At 44.3% G+C, this 24,230-nt stretch overlaps 1 protein-coding gene across 3 annotated transcripts in view; it reads right to left on the minus strand.

Moving 5' to 3' along the window:
* The window catches only part of LOC139262950 (A disintegrin and metalloproteinase with thrombospondin motifs 2-like), a 407,016-nt gene that overhangs the window by 251,850 nt on the left and 130,936 nt on the right, over positions 1 to 24,230 (minus strand). For all 3 annotated transcript variants that reach the window (XM_070878308.1, XM_070878309.1, XM_070878307.1), the window contains one exon: positions 8,712 to 8,871. In XM_070878308.1, the coding sequence (XP_070734409.1) occupies positions 8,712 to 8,871 (160 nt within the window). The remainder of the gene's footprint in view (positions 1 to 8,711; positions 8,872 to 24,230) is intronic.

Here is a 24,230-nt window from a genome sequence, read left to right on the forward strand (position 1 = left end):
AAGGTTTCATTTAACACATCTGCCATTTCCTGGTCTCCCGCTACATTTCTTCTAAAATTATCCCTTGAATGATCACTCTCAATTTTTTATATGGCTAAAAACACTTCTTTGCCTCGCTTGCTAATAGCCACAATCCGCTTTCAATAGTTTTCTTGCCTTTCATTGTTTTCACTTACTTGTATAACTCCCCATATCAGTACATTTTATGCCATCCACTTCATAGAATCATAGAAATTTACAGCACGGAGGGAGGCCATTTCAGACCATCATGTCCGCGCTGGCAGACCAACAGCTACCCAGCCTAATCCCATTTTCCAGCTCTTGGTCCGTAGCCCTATAGTTAACGGCACTTTCAGTGCACATCCAAGTATTTTTAAATGTGGTGAGGCTTTCTGCCTCTACCACCCTTTCAAGCAGTGAGTTCCAGAACCTCCCCCAAACCCCGCCCCCCTCATATCTCCTCTAAACCTCCACCCAATTACTTTCAATCTATGCCCTCTGGTTGTTGACCCCTCTGCCAAGGGAAATAGGTCCTCCCTATCCATTCTATCCAGGGCCCTCATAATTTTATACACCTCAATCAGGTCTCTCCTCAGCCTCCTCTGTTCCAAAGAAAACAGACCCAGCATCTCGAATTTTTCCTCATAGCCAAAATTATCCAGTCCAGGTAACATTCTTGTAAATCTCCTCTGCACCCTTTCCTGTGCAATCACATCTTTCCTGTAATGTGGTGACCAGAACTGCACATGGTACCCCAGCTGCAGCCTAACCAGTGTTTTATACAGTTCAAGCATAACCTCCTTGCTCTTGTATTCTATGCCTCGACTAATAAAGGCAAGAATTCCATACGCCTTCTCAACCACCTTATCTACCTGGCCTGCTACCTTCAGGGATCTGTGGACCTGCACTCCAAGGTCCCTTTGTTCCTCTACACTTTTCAGTGGCGTACCATTTAATGTGTATTCCCTTGCCTTGGATAGGCAATGGCAGACATTTAAAGATCACATGGATGAACTACAACAATTGTACATCCCTGTGTGGCGTAAAAATAAAAAAGGGAAGGTGGCTCAACCGTGGCTAACAAGGGAAATTAGGGAAAGTGTTAAATCTAAGGAAGAGGCATAAAAATTGGCCAGAAAAAGCAGGAAACCTAAGGACGTGGAGAAATTTAGAATTCAGCAGAGGATGACAAAGGGTTTAATCAGGAAGGGGAAAATAGAGTATGAGAGTAAGCTTGCAGGGAACATAAAAACGGACTGCAAAAGCTTCTGTGAAGAGAAAAAGATTAGTGAAGACTAATGTAGGTCCCTTGCAGTCAGAATCAGGGGAATTCATAATGGGGAACAAGGAAATGGCAGACCAATTGAACAAATACTTTGGTTCTGTCTTCACTAAGGAAGACACGAATAACCTCCCGAAAATACAAGAGGACCGAGGGTCTAGCAAGAAGGGGGAACTGAGGAAATCCTTATTAGTCAGGAAATGGTGTTAGGGAAATTGAAGGGACTAAAGGCCAATAAATCCCCAGGGCCTGATACTCTGCATCCCAGAGTACTTAAGGAAATGGCCCTAAAAATAGTTGATACATTGGTGGTCATTTTCCAACATTCCATGGACTCTGGATCAGTTCCTATGGATTGGAGGGTAGCTAATGTAACCCCACTTTTTAAAAAAGGAGGGAGAGAGAAAACAGGAAATTATAGACCGGCTAGCCTGACATCGCTAGTGGGGAAAATGCTGGAATCAATTATTAAAGATGTAATAGCAGCGCATTTGGAAAGCAGTGACAGGATCGGTCCAAGTCAGTATGGATTTATGAAAGGGAAATCATGCTTGACAAATCTTCCAGAATTTTTTGAGGGAGTAACTAGTAGTGTGGATAAGGGAGAATCAGTGAATGTGGTGTATTTGGACTTTCAAAAGACTTTTGACAAGGTCCCACACAAGAGATTAGTGTGCAAAATTAAGGCACTTGGTATTGGGGGTAATGTATTGAAGTGGATAGAGAAATGGTTGGCAGACAGGAAGCAAAGAGTGGGAATAAACAGGTCCTTTTCAGAATGGCAGGCAGTGACTAGTGGGGTGCCACAGGGCTCAGTGCTGGGACCCCAGCTATTTACAATATACATTAATGATTTAGACGAAGGCATTGAATGTAATATCTCCAAGTTTGCAGATGACACTAAGCTGGGTGGCAGGGCAAGCTGTGAGGAGGGTGCTAAGAGGCTGCAGGGGGCCTTGGACAGGTTAGGTGAATGGGCAAATGCATGGCAGATGCAATATAATGTGGATAAATGTGAGATTATCCACTTTGGTGGCAAAAACAGGATGGCAGATTATTATTTGAATAGTGACAGATTAGTAAAAGGGGAGGTGCAATGAGACCTGGGTGTCATGGTACATCAGTCATTGAAGGTAGGCATGCAGGTACAGCAGGCGGTAAAGAAAGAAAATGGTATGCTGGCCTTCATAGCGAGGTGATTTGAGTATAGAAACAGGGAGGTCTTGCTGCAGTTGTACAGGGCCTTGGTGAGACCACACCTTGAGTATTGTGTGCAGTTTTCATCACCTAATCTGAGAAAGGACGTGCTTGCTATTGAAGGAGTGCAGCGAAGGTTCACCAGACTGATTCCCGGGATGGCAGGTATGACATATGAGGAAAGACTGGATCGGCTAGTCTTATACTCACTGGAATTTAGAAGAATGAGAAGGGATCTCATAGAAACGTATAAAATTCTGACGGGACTGGACAGGTTAGATGCAGGAAGAATGTTCCCGATGTTGGAAAAGTCTAGAACCAGGGGACACAGTCTAAGGATAATGGATAAGCCATATAGGACCGAAATGAGGAGGAACCTTTTCACCCAGAGAATTGTGAACCTGTGGAATTCTCTGCCACAGAAAGTTGTGGAGTGCAGTTCGTTGGACATATTCAAAAGGGAGTTAGATGTGGCCCTTACAGTTAAAGGGATCAGGGGGTATGGAGAGAAGGCAGGGATGGGGTACTGATCAGCCATGATCATACTGAATGGTGGTGCAGGCTCGAAAGGCTGAATGGCCTGTTCCTGCACCTATTTTCTATGTTTCTATGTTTCTATGTGAAGCAATGCCCCAAAGGAAGCTCCACTCAGTCTGTGGTCATGGCCATCCAATCCATGGTCTAGAATCCACATCGACTTTGCGGGTCCCTTCCTCGATAAAATGTTGTTTGTGGTGGTGGATGCATACTCCAAATGGATAGAATGTGTGATCCAGCACTTCTACTGCCACCATTGAGAACCTGAGAGCCGTGCTTGTCACACATGGTCTGCCAGACATCGTTGTCAGCGACAACAGACCATGTTTCATGAGCCTGGAGTTTCAAGAGTTCTTGAAACGCAACGGCATAAAACATGTGAGGTCAGTCCCGTTCAAACCCGTGTCCAATGGTCAAGCGGAGCGGGTAGTTCAAACCATCAAGCAGAGTTTGAAACGCCTAACTCATGGTTCCTTTCAGACACGCCTGTCTTGCCTACTGCTCAGTTACAGGACAGGGCCACACACGCTCACCGCGGTCCCGCCTGCGGAACTATTGACGAAGAGAGGCCTCAAAACCAGGCTCTCTCTAGTCCATCCTGACCTTAACGATCATGTCGAAACCCGACGTCAACGCCAACAGAGGTATCACGACCACGCCACAGTGTCACGCGACAGATCTGTAAATGATCCAGTGTATGTACTTAACCATGGTCAAGGGCCCAAGTGGCTCCCGGGCAATGTTACGGATAAGGAGGGTAACTGGGTGTACATGGTTAAGCTCAAGAATGGGCAGTTATGCAGGAAACACATTGATAAATCAAGCTAAGACACACTGACGAACCAGAATAGTTGGAAGAAGACACCGCGAGCTTAGATGACCAACCAACTCAAGTCCAGCCATCAGAAGAACCCACTGTGCTCAACGCCCAGCCCCAAGTCGTGAGAGACTCGGAAAGCACTGGTATTGTACTGAGACGGTCAATCAGGGAGCGAAGGGCTCCGGACTGTCTGAACTTGTAATATGGACTTGTGCCAAGAACTGGGAGGGGGGGGGGGAATGATGTGATGTATGTACATAAGGTCTGCCCACCAACAGGGGGCATTACCGTCGGAGGTCCGAGGGGCATAGGTACACTCGTGCTGGGCCTGGTATATAACCTGAACTTCACCTTTGTATCTTCACTTCTGGAAGTCATTAAAGACGGACCAGGTCACACCTCGTCACTGGCTCACAGTACGGAGTTCATTGTATCATTTCATAACACCACAGTTATAAAAAAATGTCACGCCGCTATTTGGAAAGAGCATGGTTGCTGTCTTCGCCAATAGTTGTCCCTCAACAAACAAAACTTTAAAAACAGATTAGCTGGTCATTTACATCACTGCCGTTTGTGAGAGCTTACTGTGGGCAATTTAGCTGTTGCGTTTCCCTACATTACAACAGGGAATATACTTTAAAGTACTTAATTGGTTGTAAAGCTTTTTGGGACGTCATGAGGACATGCAATACATAGAAGTTACAACATGAAAACAGGCCATTCGGCCCAACCAGTTCATACTGGCATTTATGCTCCAAATGAGCAAATGGCTCTAATCACATTTACCCATCCTGTTCCATATCCCTTCAACCCTTTTTCCTTCATCTACCTATCCAATCTAATCTTGAATGTTGACAGAGTTTCTGCCTCAACCATTAACCCCGGAAGGAGAATTCCACAACCTCGCAACTCTCTTAGATGAAGAAGTTTCTCCTGCCCGCTGTTCTAAATCTCCTACATTTAATCTTGTATCTATGGCCCCTCATTCTTGATCACAGTCTGCTTCCATCTATCAGTTTCACATTCAGTGCAACACTGAGAGAGTGCTGAACAATCAGAGGTGCATTCTTTTGGATATTAATAAACCGAGGTTCTGCCTGCCCTCTTGAGTCGCTGTAAAAGATGCCATGGCACTATTTGAAGAAGAGCAGGAGAGCTTTCCAGTTGTCTTGGCAATATTTATCCCTCAACCAACATAACTTAAAAATCAGATTAGGTGGTGATTTATCTTATTGCAGTATGTGGGACCTTGCTGCCTGCCAATTGGTTGCTGCATTTCCCTACAGTGACGACTGAAATAAGTCTGATAGATTCCAGTGAGCAGAAAAGTATCACTTCCACGTTTAGTTACAGATTACATTCTGTGCACAATAAACTGTTTGCTTCTAAGTACCACTTAAAAATATTTTTTTCTGGGAAATGTTATATATCATCATAAAGCGCACCCACAAACTACAAATATTATAAAGGTGATTATAGAGCTGAAATCAGGCGGGTAGTCAATATCAGGCGGATGACTTGCTGATCGAGGCTTGCATTTTCAGGATAGAGGTGTTTTGGTTTTTCACATCCCAGATTATGCAAAAAATCTGAATATGCCTGGTTACTATGGGGACAGAACCTTCTTTTCACTGAATTAATGTTATTCTGTCAGACAAGTGGTTGGTCTCAAAGACTTGGCATTGAATCTTCCGTTCGGAGCTGTGTCGGTGCATATTCAGTCTCCAAAATAAAGCCTCCAGTCACTCTACTGGTATCACTACAGATGTCTATGAGTTCCCGGGACAGTTAAACACTTACAGAAGAATTTTGAAATTGAATATCTTATGGTAAAAATATTTTTCTGACTTAATTATAAATCTATTTCTATGGTGCAATTGTGCTCATTATAGATTTTTGTTCATGAGATCAACCTTAACCCTAATTTGAAGAATTGGTTTGGAAAGGGGGTTCATGTAACCTGAAATGCTTTAGGTAAATCGAGATAATTTTTTTGTTTGTCTAAAACTGAAATTGTACCACAAGGAACATTTTGTTCTCAAACTGATTTTTGAGAGATAGTTTATAGCCCATACTGAATTTCAGGCATTATTTAAACATCTAATATGTGAAATATTTGGACTAGAGCAAAACATCTAAAATCTTATTTTATAAAAGATATTTTATCAATATGCCAGGGATTGCATCACATTAATGCTTAACCTTTCATGTACTGAATTCTAGGCCGCCTTTAGTCTAAGGTTGGCAAAGAGTCTTGTTCTGATGGACTGCAAATGTGAACCTATCTTTTGTTCTTTTTTGGTGCTTACTGACCTACTTTGCATTTCTAGCATTTCCTGTTTTTATTTTACATTTCCAGTATTCATAGCTTTGTGTGCATGATAATTCCGAAGGCTAATCTGGAAACATCTGATTTAGATAATTGGTAGTATTTCCCCTCTGGTATGGCCTCCATCTTTGCTCCCTCAGGTGTAAGGAGCATCTACATTAGCGTATCTGGAGTACAAGAGGCTTAGCCATCCATCACTTGATCCGTCCGGATGACATCAAGTTCTACTGGGCCTCACTGTTCTCAGCTGAAACTGTCCACTACTTGAGGATCCTACTGAAGAGCAAAGTTAGACTTTGGCTTCTTAGCATCCCTGTTCTTGCTGGCCTACACTGGCTCCCAGTTCCCCAATGCCTCAATTGTAAATCCCTCCATTATCTTGCCCCTCCCTATCTCGGTACCCTCCTCCAGCATAACAACCCCCCAAACTCTCCTCCCTCTCCTTTACCCCCTCACCCTTATCTCTAACAACAAATACAAGGCGCTTATGCCCTACTTTGCACCGATAGTGACAATCCATTCAGCTTCCTCTGCTGCTTCCTTCTCCTCCCCTTGCCCACCAAGCCAAACCTCACCCAGGCCCCTCTCTACCATAGCCCTGAATCCCTAGTTCTCTCTAGTTTCTCTCCCTTCATCACCATGCCCTCTCTAAGCTTATCTCATCCATGTGCTGTGAGGCTGTTTGTCGGAAATCTATTCTTGGATGAGCTACAATTTTATCCAGCTAAACATGAAGACCTAATAACATTGTCTTTGGCCCCAACCAAAGCTCCATATACATTCCCCAGCTTCTTTCTTGGGCTAAACCAGACAGTTCACAAACTCGACAGTCCTATTCCACCCTAAGCTGTGTTTACAACCTCATACCCTCTCCATCACAATGGCCGTTTACTTCCCACCTCAATAACCTTGTCCATGTCCACCCTTCTTCAACCCATCTGCTAGTGAAACCTTTGCTACCTTTAGACTTAACTATTCCAATGCTCTCCTGAACACTCCCTCCCCACCCCCGCATTCTCCACCCTCCATAAACTTCAGCTTATCCAAACTATGCTGCCCGTATCCTAACCCACATCAAGCCCCGTTCGTTCATTGCTCTCGTTCTTTGCTGATATACAGACCTTGATTGCCAGACCTTGCTTCAAATTGTGTTTTAATCCCTGCATGACCGCTCTCTATCTCTGTAACCTCCTCCAGCACAACAGCCCCCAAAACTTTTCATTTCTCCAACTTTATCCTCCTGTGCATCTGCCTACTCCCTTCATCCCACCACTGATGGCCGTGCCTTCATCTACCTAGGCATCATGCTCTGAAATTCCCTCTCTAGACCCTCAGCCCGTCGACCTCCATCTCCTCCTGTTTTGGTGGTTGTTCCAAAACCACCAAAACAGATTGGCAGAGATAATCCACTCCTTGTTTCAGCAACTTGGAATAGTTCGGGGGGAGATAGAAGAGAGCTTCTTCTGCCTGTCCCTTATACACTTTGGGGGACATTTCTGAGGAATTCCCAGACACCCCTGCAAATCCCATTAGATACACCTTTGTACCAGCCAGTGCAGGAAGCAGTCACACTGGGCCCCACAGCATCAATTCAAACAGAGACCCACCATTGACGAAGCTGCACAAAAGTAGATGCTGCTTCTAACTCTGCCCAGTTCCAGTTCTGCTGAGTGCATGCCCCTATATTGTCACCACAGGTACAGACACCTGTCCCCAATATGTAAATGAAACCATCCCAGGATTTGTGATGGGGTCATTGAGGGGATAAAGATGTGGGTGGGATATAACAGGTCATTTATCTCATTGCTGTTTTTGGTACCTTTCTGGGTGCCAATTGTCTGCCACAGGTCCCTACATAACAGTTCAAAAGTAATTAATTGGCTGTGATATGCTTTCCGACGTCCAGAAAATGTAAAAGGTGCTATATAATTGTATTTTTTACACAAGCAGAAATGTTATAAATATGTGCACTTCCTACGAGGATATATAAATGTTCTGATCTTCACCATCACCAAGGCAAGGAAATGTCACCAACAGTTTCACATTTCCGTTCATTTCAATTGGTGGAATGATATAGCTGACTTTACAATGAAACGAATAAATGAGTTTAAACAACAGAACCCATTCAGTGATAAAAACCTTAGCTTCCTTGGAAATTATAGAATTGGGATGAGCTCTGAATAAACTTTACATCAGTTTATAAAGCAAGAAGAAAGTCGATTGTGAAATACAATTATACATTTTAACCATAGATAAACACACAATCATGTGGGTGCTATTTACCATGAGTGTTCTGATCTGAGCATTATGTTTTATCTACATGTATATTAATGGACACAATAGTCAGAAACCTATTTTTTTCCTTAAATATTAAAATGGTACTAAAGAAATCCAAAAACTATCTTTTATTATAAGAACAAAGTTTCCTCAATATAAAGCATTTTACATGGAACTTCCACTCAGATATAATCCGCATTAGTTTCATTCAAATCCTTTCTATGTGGATGAGCCTTTGCGTCTATGAAAATAACCATATGTTTACTGACCTTTTGAATGGACATCGCTGATTGATGCAGGAAGTGGTCTCTTGGTAGCTGACATCCGGTACACCACATGAACTCTCCCATTTTCTTCTTCCTCCTCTGCTTCGTCATTTTCCAGTGGTTCAATAAAGAATTCGTCCTTGTCGGTCCGAATCATGCCAGCCTGAAGTGACAGGTCCAGAGATTAGACACTCTTAATTACTAGAAAAACGCTCATGCAGCTATCACGCAGATCCACTACCCCAGTGAAGCTTTCATACACACAAATACCCATAGGACTTCTGTCATTTTATAATAGCTGAAACTATTAAATACTTTATGAGGAACAATACAACAACCAATCTTTGGTCTGACATAAAGAGCAACATAAAAGCAAAAACACATTTTATCATACATGCCAACCTATAAAACTTGGAAAATTTGATGGACAGCTTCAAAAAAGCTGACAACTCAAAAAACAATGTACAACTGAAAATCAGTACTGAGTAGACTCATGGCCAAGGCCACTGTTTCAAGGTGACTGAAGAAGTTAAGTACCTTTTCATTAGACTAGGTTTCAGGATTTTTATTACTGATAGGGTATCACATTCTGCAATGCAGTTCGGTTTATTGTGAAAACTGAAACTCAACGGTCTCGTGTATGACATATAAAGTAGTTATAAAGGGAGTTCACTGGAACATGAACTTTCATGACTTAAACTGCAGTTACATCCAACATTAAATCAGTTGTATTATAATGAAAAATTGAAGTACAAAGAAATGCAATTTTTGCAGTGATGAACCGAGAATTTGTTTTAAAGAAGTGAGCACTCATGGTGCTAAAGTATTTACTAGAGACGATCAGCATGACCCTGAAGAAAATTTAGATTTTTTTTTACAATTTTTTGTTTCATTTTCCAGCCGCTAATCACCTTTTCAACATGTTTCAGATGCCTCACATTGGTGGCAATTCTTGCTGCAGGCCTCCAGGCCTCACTAAAAATGACAAATTCCAATCACTGCTTTTCATGTCTCATTAGGTGAATTTTGCTGAGCTTTGTGCTTTCTTTTAATTGCAAATCCATGCACACATTGTCAAAAGAAACGGACATTGGGGATATTTTCAGTGACCTAGTGATATCGTTCCCAAACCAGTGAGACATAGCAACATTTATTGACATTTTCTGAACACGAATGACTCGTATAACTCACTGCACGACCATGCAGACGACTAATCTGGAAAGAAAGCTTCTAATGATTAAAGTTCTGAGGCTGGGCTGGGCAACGCCGTATTGTATTCAGGCAGTAACGGGGCTGCTGTGGAGATGTGGAGTATGGGTATGCACCTACCTCACCTACCACTGAGCTGCTGACCGTTGTTGGGAGGAAGGGCCAGTGGTCTGACCTGTCGCTGGGACAGGACATACCCAGGGATGGTGATGGAGGAGTCTGGGACATTGGCTGCAAGGTATGATTCTGTGAGCATGACTATGTCAGGCTGTTGCTTGAGTAGTCTGTGGGTCAGCTCTCCCAATTTTGGCACAAGTCCCCAGATGTTAGTGAGGAGAACTTTGCAGGGTCGACTAGGCTGGGCTTGCCGTTGTCGTGTCCGAAGCCAGTGCCGAGGTCGATGCCGGGTGGTCCATCGAGTTTTACTCTTATTATTATTGTTTTTCGTACTGGTTGGTACAACTGGGTGGCTTGCTCGGTGATTTCAGAGGGCAGTTAAGAGTCAACCACGTTGCTGTGGGTCTGGAGTCACATATAGGCCAGGCTGGGTAAAGACAGCAGATTTCCTTCCCAAAATGCTGCTATTTCACTTGCAGCAAGAAAAGTGGGCAGGGTGAGAATTCCTTTGCAGTTTCCAATGGCACTCCCAGATTAAGGGATGCTGTGTGGCGCTACTTTGGCCTGGTCCACTGGCAGTGTTGACAGGCTGCTCTTACAGGCCCTCAGTACACAGCTTCAAACACAGCTTGCGTTGCAAGATATCATGTGTGAGGTTTGTGTGAGGTATATAGAATGAATCATAGAATGATCACAGTATAGAAGGAAGCCATTCGGCCTGTCAAGCCTGTGCCGGTTCTTTGCAAGAGCATTTCAGCTAGTCCCACCCTTTCCCCGTAGCCGTGCAAATTTTGTTCCTTCAGGTACTTATCCAATTCCGTTTTGAAAGCCACGATTTCCTCCACCACCCTTTCAGGCAGTGCATTCCAGATCCTAACCACTCACTGCATAAAAAAGTGTTTCCTCATGTCATCTTTGTTTCTTCTGCCAATCACCTTAAATCTGTGTCCTCTGGTTGTCGACCCTTCTGCCAATGGGAACAGTTTCTCTCTATCTGCTCTGTCTAGACCCCTTATGATTTTGAACACTCCTATCAAATCTCCTCTCAACCTTCTCTGCCCTAAGGAGAATAACACCAGCTTCTCCAGTCTATCCAGATAGCTGAAGTCCCTCATCCCCTGAAACCATTCTTATCAATCTTTTCTGCACCTTCTGTAAGGCCTTCACATCCTTACAAGTGCAGTGCCCAGAATTGGACACAATACTGCAGTTGAGGCTGAACCAGTGTTTTATAAAAGTTCATCATAACTTCCTTGCTTTTGTATTCTATGCCTCTGTTTATAAAACCCAGGATCCCGTATGCTTTTTTAAATGCTTTCTCAACCTGCCCTTCCACCTCCAATGATTAATGCACATATACCCTCAGATCTCTCTGTTTATGCACCCCCTTTAGAATTGTACCCTTTAGTTTATAATGCCTCTCCTCATTCTTCTACCAAAATGTATCACTTCTCACTTCTCTACGTTAAATTTCATCTGCCACGTGTCCACCCATTCCACCAGCCTGTCTATGTCTTCCTGAAGTCTATCACTATCCTCATCTATATTCACTATACTTCCAAGCTTTGTGTCAGCTGCAAATTTTGAAATTGCACCCTGTGCATCCAAGTCTAAGGGCCCAAAATTCATCATATTACTGCCCAATTACTGCCCAGAAATGCGAATTTGATCAAAAAAAAATCAATTACTGCTCACAATCCCGCCAGCGGTAAATTCATCAGATATTTACTTCCGGCATTAGTCCATACTGCCCGCCCATCGGAGAAGGCCCCAGAAACTCAAATTTGATCACTAGGATCCATTTACTGCCCGCCCTAAATACCGTACTGAAAAGTAAGGCCTTACCTGATCTTAGCCGATCTTAAGCGGACGGTACGGATGCCATTTTGAAAACGGGAGCATTTGTAATGAAAGGCTGCTGAGAGCTTAACACTTAGTTTACAGTAGGATTTCTAAGGAATTGGAAGCGATTTTTACAATTTCAGCACCAATTGCAGCCCAGTCCAAGTGCATGCCTCCCCCAACCAAAGTGTTTTATCCCAGTCCAAGTGCATCCCTTCCCCAGCCGAAGTCCCTCTTTACACCAGCGCAAGTATATGACCTTACCTCCCCCCCCCCACCCCCCACCCCACCATTGGGGCATTGTGTACGGATTCTTAACAGGAGTTTATTGGGTATGAAGTGAATAGAGACAGTGTCGTGACTTCAGGATTTCATCCACTCCAACATAAGAACGTGATCTGTCTTCCTTGAATTCTCTCTCTCCCCTCCGATGCCCACCCGCCCACCCACCCATGTCGCTCCCCTCCCTGTCTCTCTCCCCCCACCCCCCCCCGCCCAGGCTCTCTCTCTCACTCTCTCTTCGCCTCCACCCCCCAGGCTCCCTCTCTCTCCCCTCCCCCCAGGTTCTCTCTCTACCACCTCAGGCTCTCTCTCTACCCCTTCAACCATTCTCTCTACCCCCCACCCTCCAGTCTCTCTCTCTCCCCCCAGGGTCTCTCTCTCTCTCTCTCCCCTAGTCTCTCTCTCTCTCTCTCTCTCTCTCTCTCTCTTGCCTAGTCTCTCTCACCCCTCCCCCCACCCACCAGGCTTTTACTCTCTCTCTTTCTCTCTCTCTCTCTCTCACCTAGTCTCTCTCTCCCCTCCCCCCACCCCCAGGCTTTCTCTCTCTCTCTCTCTCTCTCTCTCTCTGTCTGTCTCTCTCCCCCCAGTCTCTCTCTCTCTCTCCCCCCCAGTCTTTCTCTCTCTCCCCCAGTCTCTCTCTCTCTCCCCCAGTTTCTCACTCTCTCCCTTCCAGCCCCCCCTCGGCCCCCTCGCACTTAGAATATAATAATAGGATTGGGCAGAGTCAACACAAATTTATGACTAGTAGAATAGATAAGGGGGAACCAGTGGATGTGGTGTATTTGAATTTTCAGAAGGCATTCGACAAGGTACCACACATGAGGTTATTAAACAGAATTAAGGCTCATGAGATTGGGGGTAATATACTAGCATCGATTGAGTATTGGTCAACAGATTGGTCTCTAGGCAAGAGAGAGAGAGAGAGAGAGAGAGAGAGAGAGAGAGAGAGACTAGGGGAGAGAGAGAGAGAGAGAGACCTTGGGGGGAGAGAGAGAGACTGGAGGGTGGGGGTAGAGAGAGAGGTTGAAGGGGTAGAGAGAGAGCCTGAGGTGGTAGAGAGAGAGTTGGAATAAACGGGTCATTTTTGGATTGGCAGGCTGTAACTAGTGGGGTACCGCAAGGGATCAATGCTTGGGCCCCAGCTATTCACAATCTATATCAATGATTTGGATAAAGGGACCAAATGTAATATATCCCAGTTTGCTGATGATACAAAGCAAAGTGGGAATGTAAGTTGTGAGAAGGATGCAAAGAAGCTTCAAGGGGATAAAGATAGGTTACTTGAGTGGGCAAGAACATGGCAAATGGAATATAATGTGGAGAAAGGTGAAGTTATCCACTTTGGTAGGAAAATCAGAAAAGCAGAGTACTTTTTAAATGGTGAGAGGTTGGGAAATGTTGGTATTCAGAGCGACCTGGATATCCTTGTACACGAATCACTGAAAGTTAACATGCAGGTACAACAAGCAATTAAGAAAGCAAATGGTATGTTGGCCTTTATTACAAGAGGGTTTGAGTATAAGAGTAAAGACGTCTTACTGTAATTATATAGGGCCCTGGTGAGACCGCACCTGGAGTATTGGAATTCTCTGTATTGTGTTCCTTATCAAAGGAAGGATATACTTGCCATAGATGGAGTGCGAAAAAAGGTTCACCAGACTGATTCCTGGGATGGGGGGATCGTCCTATGAGGAGAGATTGAGTAGACTAGGCTTATATTTTCTAGAGTTTAGAAGAATGAGAGGCGATCTCATTGAAATATACAAAATTCTTACAGGGCTTGATAAGGTAGATGCAGGGAGGATGTTTCCTCTGGCTGGGGAGTCTAAAACCAGCAGTCACAGTCTCAGAATAAGGGGTCAGTCATTTAGGATTGAGATGAAGAAAATTTTCTTCACTCAGAAGGTGGTGAATCTTTGGAATTCTCTGCCCCAGAGGACCATGGACGCTCAGTCTTTGAGTATATTCAAGACAGAGATCGATAGTTTTTTGGATATTAAGGGAATCAGGAAAGTGGAACTGAGGTAGAAGATCAGCCATGATCTTATTGAATGGCGGAGCAGGCTCGAGTGGCCAAATGGCCTAATCCTGCTCTTAATTCTTATATTCTTATGTGATCGCTGTTCCTGAAATGTTCCCCTATTGACACTTGCTCTACTTGACCCACCTCATTCCCCAGAATCATTTCCAGCAATGCCTCCTTCCTCATTCTGAAACATACTGATCAAGAAAGTTCTCCTGAACACACTTCAGAAATTGTTCCCCCTCTCTGACCTTTACACTATTACTATTCCAGTCTATATTAGGATAGTTGAAATTCCCCATTATCATTACTCCATAGTTCTTGCACCTTTCTGTAATTTTCCTGAAAATTTGCTCCTCTATTTGCTTCCCACTAGTTGGTCCCTATAGAATACACCTCTATTGTTTCTCAACTCTAACCAAATATTCTGTCCTTGACCCCTCCAGGACATCCTCTCTCTCCAGCACTGTAATATTTTCTTTAATTAATATTGCCACCCCACCTCCTTACTTTCCTTCACTATATTTCCTGAACACCTTGATATCCAGGAATATTTAGTACCCAATCCTGCCCTTTTTTGAGCCAGGTCTCCGTTATCACCACAAAATCATATTCCCATGTATCTATATGCACCTGCAGCTCACCAACCTTATTTACCACACTTCGTGCATTCACACACATGAACTGTAAACCTTTCTTAAACTTCAATAAAGTCCTGCACATTCTTCGGATTCAACTACTGGATCAGAGGGAAATAACTCAGAAATCACAACAGGTAATTGAAGGATAATGGAAAAATAATTAATCCTTAGAGTGCCAGCAATGAGTTACTCTATTTTAAAGAGATTGCTTTCCAGGACTCCCAGCAAGTCATCTTGTTAGAGCTATTGACTTGCTTTCTTAATCATTGAAGAAAATGCGACCCTGTTGCATCTCTGATATCATAAACAGCAATAATAACTTGCACTTAAATAGAATCTTGTTTTTTCTCCTTTAGGAAATGGCCCAAGGCACTTTATGGGGAGGAAGAAAAAATGAAAGATTAATAGATAAAGGAAGGTCAGCACTGATTGGCTTAATTCCAGCTTTAAATTTACTTTCCAGCCAATTGGATATATATTTTAAGTGATTTGGATCTCAGTTCCAACATGGAAACTGGGTCGCGACAGGCAGTGAAAAGGAAAGTTTATAAATTAATGGCAATATAAGAAATAATATAAAATAAAAAATAAAAGATACAAGAACTAATGAAACATAAAAGATTAAATAGAGAGCACGCAAGAGAATCGTGAAAAAAAATATACCGATAGAGCAGAAGTGGTTTCTAGGTATTTTGAATTAAGATTTTTTTGAAGTATATATATTTTCTTTTCAAAGTAATATTGAAGTACTGAGCTATTCCTGACATCTCAGAAGCATTATTACAGTAACATTAAATGGTTTTTGAATCTCCCAATATGGGATGTGAATATTTTAATAATGTTTGGCAGGGAATTCCTTGGTGAGGTCAGCACTGCGGGGGATAAAGATTTTCATTTACTGTCATGATCACTTTATGTGAGGCAGATTACCAGTGTCAGCCAGTACCTAAAACTAATGAGCCTATCCTTAGATCACAGGCTCAATCATGTTGCCATTCATTTCATTTTCAGATATTTCAATGGAATTGTGGACAGCCATTGTACTGATTTTGATTGGCTATAACATAGAAACATAGAAACATAGAAACATAGAAAATAGGTGCAGGAGTAGGCCATTCGGCCCTTCTAGTCTGCACCGCCATTCAATGAGTTCATGGCTGAACATGCAACTTCAGTACCCCATTCCTGCTTTCTCGACATACCCCTTGATCCCCCTAGTAGTAAGGACTTCATCGAACTAATTTTTGAATATATTTAGTGAATTGGCCTCAACAACTTTCTATGGTAGAGAATTCCACAGGTTCACCACTCTCTGGGTGAAGAAGTTTCTCCACATCTCGGTCCTAAATGGCTTACCCCTTATCCTTAGACTGTGACCCCTGGTTCTGGACTTCCCTAACATTGGGAACATTCTTCCTGCATCTAACCTGTCTGAACCCATCAGAATTTTAAACGTTTCTATGAGGTCCCCTCTCATTCTTCTGAACTCCAGTGAATACAAGCCCAGTTGATCCAGTCTTTCTTGATAGGTCAGTCCCGCCATCCCGGGAATCAGTCTGGTGAACCTTCGCTGCACTCCCTCAATAGCAAGAATGTCCTTCCTCAAGTTAGGAGACCAAAACTGTACACAATACTCCAGGTGTGGCCTCACTAAGGCCCTGTACAACTGTGGCAACACCTCCCTGCCCCTGTACTCAAATCCCCTCGCTATGAAGACCAACATGCCATTTGCTTTCTTAACCGCCTGCTGTACCTGCATGCCAACCTTCAATGACTGATGTACCATGACACCCAGGTCTCATTGCACCTCCCCTTTTCCTAATCTGTCACCATTCAGATAATAGTCTGTCTCTCTGTTTTTACCACCAAAGTGGATAACCTCACATTTATCCACATTATACTTCATCTGCCATGCATTTGCCCACTCACCTAACCTATCCAAGTCACTCTGCAGCCTCATAGCATCCTCCTCGCAGCTCACACTGCCACCTAACTTAGTGTCATCCACAAATCTGGAGATACAACATTTAATCCCCTCGTCTAAATCATTAATGTACAGTGTAAACAGCTGGGCCCCAGCACAGAACCTTGCGGTACCCCACTAGTCACTGCCTGCCATTCTGAAAAGTACCCATTTACTCCTACTCTTTGCTTCCTGTCTGACAACCTGTTCTCAATCCATGTCAGCACACTACCCCCAATCCCATGTGCTTTAACTTTGCACATTAATCTCTTGTGTGGGACCTTGTCGAAAGCCTTCTGAAAGTCCAAATATTCCACATCAACTGGTTCTCCCTTGTCCACTCTACTGGAAACATCCTCAAAAAATTCCAGAAGATTTGTCATACATGATTTCCCTTTCACAAATCCATGCTGACTTGGACCTATCATGTCACCTCTTTCCAAATGCGCTGCTATGACATCCTTAATAATTGATTCCATCATTTTACCGACTACTGAGGTCAGGCTGACCGGTCTATAATTCCCTGTTTTCTCTCTCCCTCCTTTTTTAAAAAGTGGGGTTACATTGGCTACCCTCCACTCGATAGGAACTGATCCAGAGTCAATGGAATGTTGGAAAATGACTGTCAATGCATCCGCTATTTCCAAGGCCACCTCCTTAAGTACTCTGGGATACAGTCCATCAGGCCCTGGGGATTTATCGGCATTCAATCCTATCAATTTCCCAACACAATTTCCCGACTAATAAGGATTTCTCTCAGTTCCTCCTCCTTACTAGACCCTCTGACCCCTTTTATATCCGGAAGGTTGTTTGTGTCCTCATTAGTGAATACCGAATCAAAGTACTTGTTCAATTGGTCTGCCATTTCTTTGTTCCCCGTTATGACTTCCCCTGATTCTGATTGCAGGGGACCTACGTTTGTCTTTACTAACCTTTTTCTCTTTACATATCTATAGAAACTTTTGCAATCCGTCTTAATGTTCCCTGCAAGCTTCTTCTCGTACTCCATTTTCCCTGCCCTAATCAAACCCTTTGTCCTCCTCTGCTGAGTTCTAAATTTCTCCCAGTCCACTGGTTCGCTGCTATTTCTGGCCAATTTGTATGCCACTTTCTTGGCTTTAATACTATCCTTTAGTACTTGATAGCCACGGTTGAGCCACCTTCCCTTTTTTATTTTTACGTCAGACAGGAATGTACAATTGTTGTAATTCATCCATGCGGTCTCTAAATGTCTGCCATTGCCCATCCACAGTCAACCCCTTAAGTATCATTCGCCAATCTATGCTAGCCAATTCACGCCTCATACCTTCAAAGTTACCCTTCTTTAAGTTCTGGACCGTGGTCTCTGAATTAACTGTTTCATTCTCCATCCTAATGCAGAATTCCACCATATTATGGTCACTCTTCCCCAAGGGGCCTCGCACAACGAGATTGCTAATTAATCCTCTCTCATTACACAACACCCAGTCTAAGATGGCCTCCCCCCTAGTTGGTTCCTCGACATATTGGTCTAGAAAACCATCCCTTATGCACTCCAGGAAATCCTCCTCCACCATATGGTTAGCCCAATCTATGTGCATATTAAAGTCACCCATTATAACTGCTGCACCTTTATTGCATGCACCCCTAATTTCCTGTTTGATGCCATCCCCAACATCACTACTACTATTTGGAGGTCTGTACACAACTCCCACTAATGTTTTTTGCCCTTTGGTGTTCTGCAGCTCTACCCATATAGATTCCACATCATCCAAGCTAATGTCCTTCCTAACTATTGCATTAATCTCCTCTTTAACCAGCAATGCTACCCCACCTCCTTTTCCTTTTATTCTATCCTTCCTGAATGTTGAATACCCCTGGATGTTGAGTTCCCAGCCCTGATCATCCTGGAGCCACGTCTCTGTAATCCCAATCACATCATATTTGTTAACATCTATTTGCACAGTTAATTGATCCACCTTATTACGGATACTCCTTGCATTGAGACACAAAGCCTTCAGGCTTGTTTTTTTAATTCCCTTTGTCCTTTTAGAATTTTGCTGTACAGTGGCCCTTTTTGTTCTTTGTCTTGGGTTTCTCTGCCCTCCACTTTTCCTCATCACCTTTCTGTCTTTTGCTTTTGTCTCGTTTTTGTTTCCCTCTGTCTCCCTGCATTGGTTCCCATCCCCCTGCCATATTATTTTAACTCCTCCCCAACAGCATTAGCAAACACTCCCCCTAGGACATTGGTTCCGGTCCTGCCCAGGTGCAGACCATCTGGTTTGTACTGGTCCCACTTCCCCCAGAACCGGTTCCAATGCCCCAGGAATTTGAATCCCTCCCTGCTGCACCACTGCTCAAGCCACGTATTCATCTGTGCTATCCTGCGATTCGTACTCTGACTAGCACGTGGCACTGGTAGCAATCCCGAGATTACTACTTTTGAGGTCCTACTTTTTAATTTAGCTCCTAGCTCCTTAAATTCGTTTCGTAGGACCTCATCCCTTTTTTTTACCTATGTCGTTGGTACCAATGTGCACCACGACAACTGGCTGTTCTCCCTCCCTTTTTAGAATGTCCTGCACCCGCTCCGAGACATCCTTGACCCTTGCACCAGGGATGTAACCAATTACATCATTATATCTGATCAAAAAGTCAAACACTGGAAAACCTATCTTCAATTTCTGATGCCAGTTGTACTGAGTGGAGTATAAACTGCACACAACAATAAATGTACTTTCCACTCCCTATGGTTTAACTCAGGGTTAAGCTCATATTACTGCCACATATGTTCACCAGACGCTATATTAATGCTTTCTTACCACATTTATTCTAAATTACGACTTTACATTTGATGTATCACAGTTCTTTAACACAAACTTTTCAATAAAACAACAGCAAATTGAAAATATGTAGAAATATAAAAGATCTTGAACTCAAAAAACGGATTCACCCTGACATACTGCAGTCAAACTATTAGAACCAAACAGCTGTCCAACTCCAAACATTTTTGTCTTCCATCCAAAAAAAATTTAAACCAAACTCCAAAAACTAAACTAGCGAAGACTGATGTTATGCCAAATGAAACATATGGTTTATATGAAGAAGCAGCTTTCAGACCACATTATATGCTCCAAAGGATTTCATAGTGGGGGGAAAAAAGGAGAGAAAACAAGATTCTCATTTGCACACACATTGTTTATGTGCTCGTCCTGAAGGAATTCTCAGTTTTCAGTTTGTGATAGGCAGCAAAAAGCATCAGTTGGTCACCATCATGTGCATATTATTTGGCAATCAGTACCAAGTCCCACGATATAAACTAATGCTGAACTGGTCACGGAAAGAATCACAAAAACAGCTTTCAAAAGGAGCATGATGGGAAAACAAGGAAAAGGACAGCAAATTCTACTGTATTAATGAACAAAAAGAACTGTAAAGATGGCATTCATTCATATAAGCATCTCATAAATCACAGTGCAAAAGAATTAAAAAAAATATTGCCAAGGACTTTTATTACAAACTTTCCTAGTTTTACGACAAAAGATGTTTTCAATTATGTTATTTTCAAAGTGCTAGTCAACCAAACCACAGCACTGATTATATTACACGTCACAATAAAATAAAGTGCAGAACTGGACCATAACTTCACATATAAAAACACAGGAAGAAAAAAAACATGTAAATGCCTCAGTAATTCTGAAGAGTTTGCAGTTAAAAAGCTGTTTTATAAAAGAACATACAAATGTTTCCATTACCTATTCCCAATTTCCTATCCAGGCCCTAGCTGGGGGAAAGAGTACAACAGCTTTTCCTAGCCCAGGCCATCTGCATTGCCCAGGCACCATCCAGCACAGAAACACTCCTGGTTGTCAGAAGTAGAAGCATAGCAACCAGGCCTAGGGATGGGGTTAGGGGGAGGGGCGGAGTCGATCAAAACACTAAAAAGTACCTGGGCGTTTTCTTGGATCTTTAGGTTGCCCCCCAGGCAACAAGATAGTCATGGGACAAGCCACACCACTTGGGTACCCTCCCTGATGGTGGTCAGGCAGCAAATTTTGCAGGTCATGGGGAAGCCGGGCGTTGTGTACGTAAATTCGCAGACTAACTGCAACAGGAGTAATGGGGTCAAGTTTCAGCCTGAGTTGCTCCTATTTTTTTTGAGCAACTAGTTTAGAATGGAGTATCTTAGAAATTGTAATTCACGGAGTCGAGGATGACTTGCTTCCAGTTCTCAGGTGACTGATGAGACCAATACGGGACCTACAGTTTCTGGGTGGGGTGCTTGGGTAGTCGTGCACTCCTTCTGCTGTTTGCGCTTGGCTTTTGCGTGCGCCCGGTGAAGAGACTTGAGGTGTTCGGCGCCTTCCCAGATGCTTTTCCTCCACTTTGGGCGGTCTTGAGCCGTGGATAACCAGCTGTCGTTGGGGATGTTGCACTTTTTCAAGGAGGCTTTGAGGGTGTCCTTGAAATGTTTCCTCTGCCCACCTGGGGCTCGCTTTCCGTGTCAGAGCTCCGAGTAGAGCGTTTGTTTTTGGAGTCTCGTGTCGGGCATGCGGACGTTATGGCCCGTCCATTGGAGCTGATCAAGCGTGGTCAATGTTTCGATGCTGGGGATGTTGACCTGAGCAAGAACACTGACGTTGGTGCGCCTATCCTGCCAATGGATTTGCAGGATCTTATGGAGGCAGCATTGGTGGTACTTCTCCAGTGCTTTGAGGTGCCTGCTGTACATGTCTCTGAAGCATATAGGAGGGCGGGTATCACTACTGCTCTGTAGACCATGAGCTTGGTGCCGGGTTTGAGGTCCTGGTCTTCAAACACACTCTTCCTCAGCCGACCGAAGGCTGCACTTGCACACTGAAGGCAGTGTTGGACTTCGTCATCGACATCTGCCCTTGTTGGCAGTATCCCCCGAGATATGGGAAATGGTCCACGTTGTCCCCAAGGCCTCATCATGGATTTTGATAATCGGGGGGCAGTTTGTGTGGCTGGGGAATTTGTCTTAATGATGTTTATTGTAAGGCCCATGCTCACGTATGTTGACGATGGTTTGGAGTTCCACCTCCGAGTGTGCGTAGACGCAAGCATCGTCTGCATACTGTAATCAATGACAGAGGATGGTATGACCTTGGATCTGGACTGGAGGTGGAGGAGGTGCAACCGCTTCTTGTTTGTTCTGTAGACTAGCTCCACTCCAGCAGGGAGCTGACTGAGGGTGTGATGGAACATTGCAGCAAGGAAGTTCAAGAAGTGTGTTGGTGCGATGACACAGCCTTGCTTGACCCCATTCCGTTTGTGAATTGGGTCTGAGGTGGATCTGTTGGTCAGGATCACGGCTTACAGGTCATCGTGAAGCAGGCATGGTGAAAATATTTTGAGGGCAGCTGAATTTGATGAGGACACTCCATAATCCCTTACGGTTGACAGCGTCGAAGACCTTTGTGAGGTCAAAGAAGACCATGTACAGAGGTTGGTGCTGTTTCCTGCATTTCTTTTGAATTTGGCACGCGGTGAAGATCATGTCCATCAAGCCCCTTAGTGGGCGGAATCTGCATTGCGATTCTGGAAGGAGCCCTTCAGCCACAGGGAAAAGGCGATTGAGGAGAATTCTTGCGATTACTTTTCCTGTGGCAAACAGCAGGGACATTCCTCTGTAATTACCGCAATCAGACTTGTCACCTTTCTTGAAGATGGTCATGATTACGGCATCTCTGAGATCCCCTGGCATGCTCTCCTCCATCAAAATAAGAGAAATTAATTCATGTATTCGCGCCGATCGTACTTCTCCGCCATCCTTTAGTGTCTCAGTGGGGTTTCCATCTGCTCCTGAGGTCTTGTTGTTCTTCAGTTGTTAGATGACCTTTTCAACCTCATGCCGGGCTGGGGTTATGTTGAGATGATGGTGGGTAACATGCTGGGGGATGGAGGCGAGGACACTCACATCGAAGACAGAGTTTTGGTTAAGAAAATCTTCTAAGTGCTCCTTCCAGCGTGCACTGACTGCCTCTCTGTCCTTGATGAGTACCTCTCCATCCTTGGCCCGCAGTGGGGTATGACCTTGGGTGCTTGGGCTGCAGGCGGTTTTGACTGTGCTAAAGAATGCACAGACCCGACCTGGTTGGAGACACTAGCAACAACACCCAGGGATAAAAGGAGCAGCTAGACACCGCAGGGAGCAGTGAGAGCCGTTCTGAGAGGGCGACAAATTCGAAGTGTGACATCACCGGAATCCAGGTAGCTGATTGGCTGCGTATCTCGGAACGAGGTCAAGGCCGAGGAGCAAGGTCGGGAGGAGCAGCGAGATTGAGCAAGGTCCGGAGGAGCGAGGTTGAGGCCCAGCAGCGAGTCAAGACGAGCAGGGCCCGGGAGAGGTGTAGCGAGGCCTGAACCCAGGAGCAAGGCCGGGACCCAGGAGCGAGGTCGAGGCCCAGGAGCGAGGTCGAACCCAGGAGCGAGGTCGGGGCCCAGGGACGAGTTCGGGGCCCCGGAGCGAGCTTGGGGCCCAGGAGCGAGCTTGGGGCCCAAGAGCGAGGTCGGGGCCCAGCAGCGAGGTTGGGGCCCAGCAGTGAGGTCGAGGCCCACGACCAAGGTCGGGCCCAGCAGCGAGGTTGGGGCCCAGCAGCGAGGTTGGGGCCTAGGACCGAGGTCAAGGCCCAGGACCCGAGGTCAAGGCCCAGGACCCGAGGTCAAGGCCCAGGACCAAGGTCGGGGCCCAGCAGCGAGGTCGGGGCCCAGGAGTGGCACAGAGTGGACCAGCAGGGGTTGGGGCCCAGGGAAGATGCCAACAGTGAGGTCAGGTGAACTACACTGCAGCCTATGAAACCCAAGAAGAGAGGACTTGCAGGATATTTTCTGAAAATCTTTTCAACCATCATCCTGTCGTATTCAGTCAATAATATACTCAAAATTAGGATTATAACAAAAATAAATTTCAACGTTATTATACTTGTGCTTGACAAAAATATAGAGGTGATTTTCCACTGTGCTCCCTGTCTGGCCTGGGATTGTATATAAAAAATCTAGACATGCACTATGATTTTCTGAACATCAATTTTCTCCCAACAGCAGAGGCTTCTCACAGGAAGTGCAATGTCAGATGATTATCCCTATACAGTTGTCTTTTCTGTGTTCAAAATGGCTCCATGAACATGTCAATTTGAAGACCTGACCCTCTTCAGAAGCTTGGGACTTGAGTTTTGTTAAATTCCCCAAGTCCCTGAGTGAAAAGGCTCAACTAAATAGTCGACTGGGGTGTCATGTATCTAACATTATTATATATAACTGTACCCTAACATGCTATACATGACTGTAATAAGATATGACCTGTAACCACCAGCATATCTTACCACCAGGGGTGCACTTGCAAGAGACAGGTATATAAGGACAGGTCTCAGGCAAGTGCAGAATTTCAGAGCTGTGAAATAAAGGAGCAGGTCCAGAGTGACCTTGAATTCACTACATGCCTC

This window comes from Pristiophorus japonicus, chromosome 4, assembly GCF_044704955.1.
Source record: "Pristiophorus japonicus isolate sPriJap1 chromosome 4, sPriJap1.hap1, whole genome shotgun sequence".
NCBI classification, from domain to species: Eukaryota; Metazoa; Chordata; class Chondrichthyes; family Pristiophoridae; genus Pristiophorus; species Pristiophorus japonicus.